General features: G+C 44.0%; 1 protein-coding gene across 1 annotated transcript; it reads left to right on the forward strand.

The window, feature by feature from the left end:
* The first annotated feature begins 4173 nt into the window (after positions 1–4173).
* tyr (tyrosinase) lies at positions 4174–7832 on the forward strand. The gene is made up of 5 exons (XM_035623962.2): positions 4174–5352; positions 5904–6120; positions 6513–6660; positions 6885–7066; positions 7164–7832. The coding sequence occupies exons 1-5, from the start codon at positions 4525–4527 to the stop codon at positions 7406–7408; spliced, it is 1620 nt and encodes a 539-aa protein (XP_035479855.2). The 5' UTR covers positions 4174–4524; the 3' UTR covers positions 7409–7832.
* The last annotated feature ends 1039 nt before the right edge of the window (positions 7833–8871 follow it).

Below are 8871 nucleotides of genomic sequence, written 5' to 3' on the forward strand. Positions count from 1 at the left end.
TAGTGAAGGCTGAAATAATTCTATGGGTCTGATCCGCTGAAATAATTCAACGGATCTGTGACTGTGGCGGTTTCCAGCCCTTGAATTCTGATGTAGCATAATCCTTCATCTGTTTCTATGTCAGATTAACAGGTGTTATAATCTTTCAGACCGTGCCGATCTTTACATGACAGTAAGTACATAGTTCTGGTAAACTGTGGCATTTAGACACATCCTTGTACACACACAGTTCTATGAAAATGACTGCCAGAATGAATGCAACTCGTCACCATTGGATTAATCAACATGCAGCCAATGGATGAGCTCAATTTGCCCCCCCCCCCCTCGCCCAACACACACACACACACTGATCCCACTCATCATTATCTAAGAGGGACACTTGAGACATTAGTGATGCAAGTCTGGCTCAATAAATGAATTAATATTGGAGAAACTGAGACAAATCAATGACATGTGACAGAGCGCAGTGTGGCGAATTGCAGAGAATTGGATTGAAAGGTATGGTGGGAAAGAAAATCATCCAGTTACCGCACTGCATGTGCGTAATATGACACTGACACTGTTCAGCAGAGTGCGTGGGCTACAGTGGAGTGCATCATATAGAAGAAAATGAGATTACAGTGACACAACAATCACTACACGGAAACCCTATGAAGCTATATGCCTGCGCTCTGTGTGTGGGTGTTTGTGTGAAATATGTGCAAGTGTGCATCGCGCGCACATCAACATCTGTAGGGTAAATAATATTTAACCACACTCCTCCGCACATCACAGGCAACAGTCAGTGTCACAGTCGGCAAATCAATTATTCACTGGCATTTCAAAATAACAGTGTATAACCATGGTTGCCATAGACACATAGCTGATTTACAGGGTTGTCACTTATCTGTCATATTCCCACTCGAAGTAAGACCAATAGAGGGAAGAAGACAAAAAAAGGTACAGCCTTTGGAGAAACGAGGATGTCAGTTATGAAACATTCACTCTCGTGTGATGTGATTCCTGCTTCATTGAGTGAAGATTGGGTTTTAATGTGACAGCGTAAGTGCGAAGGTTTGAACATCCACACCCTGGTTTTCTATTCCTAATCAGTCTATCATTGTAATACTTTGAGATGCTAGTTGAAATAATGTCTTCCTTAGAAACTATATATTTTGCGTGACATATTGACACAAAAGGCAGATCTATTTATCCACTTCTGACATTGCACAACTTGACTCTGCTGAAATGTTGAAATAAGTGGAAATTCACCGTAACGCCAGAGAAAAAGTCTCACCTTATCGGAAGAACCCGAACAGAATTTGGGTTAGCGTGTAATATAACATTATGCTGTGTTTATCTTTTAATATGCAAACAAATCTCAATTCAATGGACATTTAAAAAAAAAAGAAGAGTGCATGTCCTCAGATCCACAGACAGGCTCCACCAGAGTGTGCAGACAGAGTCAAAAGCAGCCTCAGTGTTGATGTTAACTGTCAAGCTGTCGTGGTGTCTCCGACTACCCAGGACCAAACACAAACTTGGGATGCTGCAGCGGTGTGTGTGTGTGTGTGTGTGTGTGTGTGTGTGTGTGTGTGTGTGTGTGTGTGTGTGTGTGTGTGAGTGTGTGTGAGTGTCACCCTATAGATTTCCACAGAATATGAACATAAAAGTTCAAAGTCCCAGTGAAAATGGAGCTACATGTAGAATACAACATATCTTTCTATTTTAGGGCTACAACTATTTTCCTTATCACTTGGTTTATCAATATTTTTCAGAATAAATTGATAGGCATATATTGATTACAAAATGTATACCCATCACAGTCCATGGTGAAAATGTCTTGTTTTGTCTGAGCAAAAGTCCCAAAATACAGTTGGTATAATGGATGAACATAGACAAAAATATTGGCATAAGAACCAATGGTATTTTTGCTTAAATCATTTTTATTTAAACGATTACACTATTAACAAAAGGGGGTCGCCAATAAACTTTCTGCTGGTCAACCCATTGATTAACTGACTAATGGTTTGAGCTCTAGTACAGCTATGTGTCTCACTCTCTAGATGCAGAGGAGGAGCAAAAGGTCAGAGGTCAGGAGGTCACACCCTCTAACTATCTGATTGTGGGCAGAAACGAGCACACACGGCACATTTAATTTGCCGAACACAGAGTTAAAACAACACATTTCTGCCTCTTGTCTTCTATGAGCCACCTTTGCAACTCCTGTATTGCTCTTCAGTATTAGACTGAAAAGCAATGCTCTGATTTCCTAGCAGATTCTCAAATGTAATAAAAGAGACAAATTGCCCCCAAGGGCACAAAGGTGTAAAAGATGTCTCTCTCCTGTAGCAGAAACCAGGAAGATGTTGTCCGTGTCGTTCATCTCTGAACAGGGCAGGTGAGGGGAATACGCTTTATGAGCCGAGGGGGGTTCAAACTAACAAAGGAAACACCACTAGCCCCCTCATTACAACTGTTGAGGCAGAAACTGAACCTGAAGTGCGAACAACAACCCTGCTGTGGAACCCTGGGCCGTGGTGCTCTGTTGCAGGCAACACACACGGGTCGTGCTGCCCCCTAGTGTCCGGATGGGACAAGACGAAGAAGAAAAAAAAGAAAGTCTCCTTCTCACATCATTCATATCTGCACTTGATGTCACGTGGTTGCTGTGCTGTTGATCTCGTGTGAGTTGAGAGCTCAGTAAAAGGTGAAATTCTCGACACACACACACACACACACACAGCCTGTTTCTGCCCTGCGGACAGACGTGTCCTGTGACGGTCATTCCCGCGCGCTCCGCTGCGTTCCTGCAGCGGGATAAGCTGCATCCCGTGCTCGGCCGCGGCGGCATGTGACCGGCTTATGATGCCGGCTGGCGCGCAGACACAGGACCGGAGGAGGCAAGAGCGCGCGGGGGAACAATTGCTCTCCCTCTTTCACTCCCTTTCAAGAAGGACGATTACGACGCTGTCGAAGACCTTTTTGCGGTTGGCAACAAAATGAACCCAAATGTTTGTAACTTTCAGAACACTGTACACCTTAATGCTCTGTATTCCCCATGAATAAGATGATGTCTTCCGCATTCACCCGTGCTGGAAAGTAAAAGTAGAACTACAATACTGTATAGACTTGAATTACTTTTCAGATTCAGATTTTTAGGAACGTTTTTATGAACTATGATGTACACTTGTGAAAGCTTCCAAAAGGTATGCGCCTCCACCAGCATGGAAATGCTACATGGAGAGGAATGCAGTTGTCGGTGCTTTTTGCCATTGCATTAAATACAATTATACTGCATAGTGCTATACAGATTAGTAATAATATTAATATTAATATTATTATTAATAATAATAATAATAATAATAATAATGGTTATTCATGTTCATATTATTATTATTTTTAGATAAATATGAAATTCCACAAAATATTTTTCTGTGCTTTATTTTTCACATTCAAGGAGAAAACCGACATTTCACGCCGCAGTTCTGCCTGTCACGCCCTGGCTTAAAAAAAGATTTAGTCACCACAAATTAGACTTTTGATCTTGACCATGTCAGTGTTATCTGAAGAACGAAATAAACCTTGTCCTCAATAGACCGTCGTATGTAACATAGATTTTGATGAACGCACATCGCCGGCAGTGCAGTGGATTTCCGCTCCCCAATTCTGCAACATACAGTCAAAACCGAGGGGACCCACTGAAAGCCCTGATCAGCACCTCTTCAACCAAAAGAAATTCTAACCAAACAATGGAATTTTGCTGTACTGGAAACCTGGAGTGACACAAGACCTGATTCAGATGAAAATACTGTGTAACACTAATTTCACACCTTCTTATATTCTTTCTCATCTCTCATATATTCTGATTCAAGAGCACACTTGATCATGCGTAAATTTTACACACACACACACACACACACACACACACACACACACACACACACACGCACGCACGCACGCACGCACACACACTCACACACACGCACGCACACACACACACACACACACAATCACATGCTTAAGATAATATTCCATTATATCTCGAGACCAGCTGATTTCCACTCCACTATACCTCAGGCAGGAAAGTGTGTGTGCTTGTGTGCTTGTGTGTGTGTGTGTGTGTGTGTGTGTGTGTGTTTCTTACAGAGGGCATGAGATCACAGTGAGATCACACATGTTGAGGACGGCCCCTATAACGGTTCAATGATTAGGGAGAAAACAGCAGACTCTAGGCTGGGTGTAGTAGAGAGAGGAGAGAGGTGGATGGAGGGTTAGATGGTAGTGTAGAGGGGTAGCAAGTTTAACAAAAGAGCTAGTACTTGGTTATTTACGGATGAGAGCTTGAGACAGTGTAGTCTTTCATCGAAAAGCTATTTCTAAAACAAATTCGGTTGATTGTACAGTCCTGTACTTCTCCGCTTGCAGCCGACAAACTGAATCTGTTCCTCTCTGCTACTTTTGTCTCTGCGACGGCATCGGGTTCTCTTTGATCCATCTTTTCAACAGGAGTTTACATTACGTTAACACTGGAGTTTCTTCACCATGAGGAGCCTGTGTTTTACTGTACTTCTGCTGCAGCTCCTTGGGACTTCTTTATGTCAATTCCCTCGCCCGTGTGCCAACTCAGAGGGACTGCGGACCAAGGAGTGCTGCCCGGTGTGGGAGGGTGATGGCTCAGCCTGCGGTGCCACGTCCGGCCGTGGCTTCTGCACTGAGGTGCTGGTCTCAGATGAGCCCCATGGACCCCAGTATCCACACAGCGGGATTGACGACAGAGAGCGCTGGCCTTTGGCTTTCTTTAACCGGACCTGCCGCTGTGCTGGAAACTATGGAGGTTTTAACTGTGGAGAATGCAGGTTTGGTTACTGGGGCTCAAACTGTGCTGAGTACAGGGAATCAATACGCAGGAGCATCCTGACCCTGTCAGTTGCTGAGCAACAGAAGTTTGTCTCTTACCTGAACCTGGCTAAAAACACCATCAGCCGTGACTATGTTATCTCCACAGCAACAAGAGAAGAGATGGGCGAAAACGGTGAGAACCCCATGTTCTCTGACATCAACACCTATGACCTGTTTGTGTGGATGCACTACTATGTGTCCCGGGACGCCTTCTTGGGGGGACCAGGGAATGTATGGAGGGACATCGACTTTGCCCACGAATCTGCAGCCTTCCTGCCATGGCACAGAGTCTACCTGCTTCATTGGGAGAATGAGTTACGGAAGCTGACGGGAGATTTTAACTTCACCATCCCATACTGGGACTGGAGGGATGCCCAGTCCTGTGAGGTGTGCACTGATGCTCTGATGGGTGGACGCAACCCCCTCAGTCCCAACCTCATCAGCCCTGCCTCTGTCTTCTCCTCGTGGAAGGTGAGATGAATACATTGTCTCAGACACCGAGTGTGTCTGAGCTAAAACATACCGTACATGTTTCAGTATAAGCAAATCTTACTTATCCATTGTTGCGACACTGAAAATTAATTTTCTCTCAAAACAAAGCCTTTTTTTTTTTCCATGTCATGCTGCAGGTCAAGCCTGGTTAAGCCAATGATTCTAAAGAAATTAACGGTTTACTTAGAGACTATTTGGGGGGGGGGGGGGGGGGGGGGGGATAATTGAAACTCAAGTGATCGAGCCAACATAAAAGCGAAAATCCTATTTCAGAGGCCTTGTCAACTTTATTCTGAGTGAGAAAAAATGTCAGACATCTTGCAGTGGTTCATTTGCACATATTTAGCGCAATAATTCTCTATATTAATCAATAGTGCAAAAGGAATGAATTTGTTTGTTCAGGCTAATAGCTGCAATACATCACACAAACATCACGATATGATGTTCTTTTATAATGGTGGACAAAGTTCTGTTAAGGTCTACAGGCTCTTTTATGTGCGTGTTTGTGTTTCATGTGTGTCTGTGTGTAGGTGATCTGCACCCAGCCAGAGGAGTACAACAGTCGAGAAGCTTTGTGTAACACCACCGGGGAGGGTCCACTGTTGCGTAACCCCGGCAATCATGATCCAAACCGCGTGCGTCGACTCCCCACAACAGCTGATGTGGATTTCACCGTGGGCCTCTCTGAGTACGAGACGGAACCCATGGACCGATTCTCCAACATGAGCTTTAGAAACGCCATCGAGGGTAGGAGTGGTGTACACACACACACACACACACACACACACGCACACATTCAAGCTCAAATACAGACACATACATTGGCTACACTTGAAAATACTGAAATCAGAAATAACCGGGAAGAAATATATACTACCACGAAGAAGATACTCGATGAAATGAGCATCCAATTGGTATATTTAAACAATATCTTGTTGCTCGAGCAGAATAGAATGTGTCCACACTACTGTCTAATTCACATTGCCTTATTTCCCATACTATTACTCTACTCTGTTCTAATTTCACTCTCCCGTGTCAGCGTCTAATCTTTCTTTTTCTAAACCCCTACAAATTTTCCTCTCTCTTGCACTTGCACTTTTTTCTCATATTTTTTTTTCTCTCTCACTTTGCCCCTTTAGGTTTTGCCAATCCAATGACAGGTATGGCAGTGCCAGGCCAGAGCACCATGCACAACTCACTGCACGTCTTCATGAACGGCACCATGTCCTCGGTGCAGGGTTCAGCCAACGACCCCATATTCCTGCTGCACCACGCTTTCATTGATAGGTATGATAGCCTGTCTTCTGAGGACACACAGGGAAAGAGCACACGTTACGGTCACAAAAGGCTGATGATTTTTTTTTATTCACTGTGGTAAAAAAAGGAATTGTTAAAGAAGTACTTGGAAAAGAGAGTGTAGGAATTATTCCAATAATGCCAAACTCCTTGGTAGAGGCATTATATAATTACTCCTCTTACTCCTCATCTCTCTGTTCCTTCCATTCCTCCAGTATCTTTGAACGCTGGCTCAGGACCCACCAGCCCGTCCGGACCAACTACCCACGTGCCAACGCCCCTATCGGCCACAATGATGGTTACTACATGGTGCCCTTCCTGCCTCTCTTCAGAAACGGGGATTATTTCCTGTCCAACAAGGCTCTGGGATTTGAGTATGCCTACTTGCTGGACCCAGGTCAGTACAGAACAACTAACATGTCCAGTAAAGGCGTGTTCTACAGAACTTTTCCCCCCCGTAACACTGTCTTGTCCGATCTGTCTCCCCAACGCAGGCCAGAGGTTTGTGCAGGAGTTTCTGACACCTTACCTCCAGCAGGCCGAGCAGATCTGGCAGTGGCTCCTGGGAGCCGGGATCCTCGGGGCTCTCGTCACTGCAGTCATTGCCGCGCTGATAGCTGTCACGAGGAGGAAGTGGAAGCGTAACCAGAGGAAGAAGAGGGCACGGAGCTTCGGAGAGAGACAGCCACTACTGCAGAGCAGCTCAGAGGAAGGAAGCTCATATCAGACTACTCTGTAACACACACACACACACACACACACACACACACACACACTGCACACACACTGTACATACAGCTGCATACGAATGTACAAACTATCTGGGACACTTTTCAAGAAGCAAGTGAATGAGATGACTCTTAGCACAAAAATTCAATTGTTATTGTTTACTGGTCATGAATCTTTTCAGATTCTTTGACATAATATGATAAGACAAAGATGCAATAGTTGAAGCATTTTTAAATGTCAGTTCACTCAAATCTTTAAGAAAAAAATCATGTTCTTCCGTCATGCTGTCTAGCGGAAAGTTGTGTGTGATGTCTTCTTCTGCTTTTGCCAAATCCATTGAAAAATGTCTTTTAATAAGAAAAAAAATGAATGATTTTTTTTTTTTTGAGGAAAACATTCTCTTAGGTGGGCTGCACGGTGGTGTAGTGGTTAGCACCTTCGCCTCACAGCAAGAAGGTTCTGGGTTCGAATTCCGGTTCAAACCAACCAGGGCCTTTCTGTGTGGAGTTTGCATGTTCTCCCTGTGTATGCGTGGGTTCTCTCCCCGGCTTCCTCCCACAGTCCAAAGACATGCAGAATGGGGTTAGGTTCATTGGAGACTCTAAATTGACCGTAGGTGTGAATGTGAGACTGAATGGTTGTCCGTCTCTGTATGTGGCCCTGCGATAGACTGGCGACCTGTCCAGGGTGTACCCCGCCTCTCGCCCAATGTTAGCTGGGATTGGCTCCAGCGACCCCCCGCGACCCTTAAATGGATAAATGAATCCAATGAATGATGATTCTCTCTTTGAACTTTTGAACTTCCAGTGTCTTCGGATAGAGACAGAAGAGACGGTAGTGGGGATCTCAGCAAAGGAACTTCACCCATTTGAATGGGGACGAGGGGGTTTGGGTGAACTGACCCTTAAAAGTTGTAATTTTATGCTCATTTGTATGGTACTGTACATCAATGTAATTCATCTGAACCAGAACCTGGAATCTGGAAAGGAAGACTGGAGATCATTTAAAGTCAGGCCAGGTTTGCTGTGTCTGTGGTGACTTCTAAAGTTGTTTACAGTTGTTGAAGTCACATTATTTGCACCTTCATTCTGAATAAATCTGTGTCACAAGAAGAAAAACGTATTATTTCAAACTGAACAGAGGAAAAATAAATCACACTGCTTTTAAAGATGTAATATCAACATCAGGATTGTTATGAAAACGCTTCAATCCGAAAAAAAAAACTACTCAATAGTTTGTGCACCTGTTTTACAGTGAATGAACCGACCAAATCCCCAACACACACTTTTGTGTGTTAGCATTGGTGCTCTAATGCCCGCGATCTTTCTCAGGCACACAAAATGTATCATGATAACAAAGATGAAATCATGACTTTGTACATGCTGCATTAAAAGCAAACTTGATCTAAGTTGTCTCTGCATATTTCTTCTCTCCCTTTTCATATTTTAATTAAACGAGAAGGTTGAGACTTTG

The sequence above is a fragment of the Scophthalmus maximus genome, chromosome 11 (genome assembly GCF_022379125.1).
Source record: "Scophthalmus maximus strain ysfricsl-2021 chromosome 11, ASM2237912v1, whole genome shotgun sequence".
Taxonomy (NCBI): Eukaryota; Metazoa; Chordata; class Actinopteri; order Pleuronectiformes; family Scophthalmidae; genus Scophthalmus; species Scophthalmus maximus.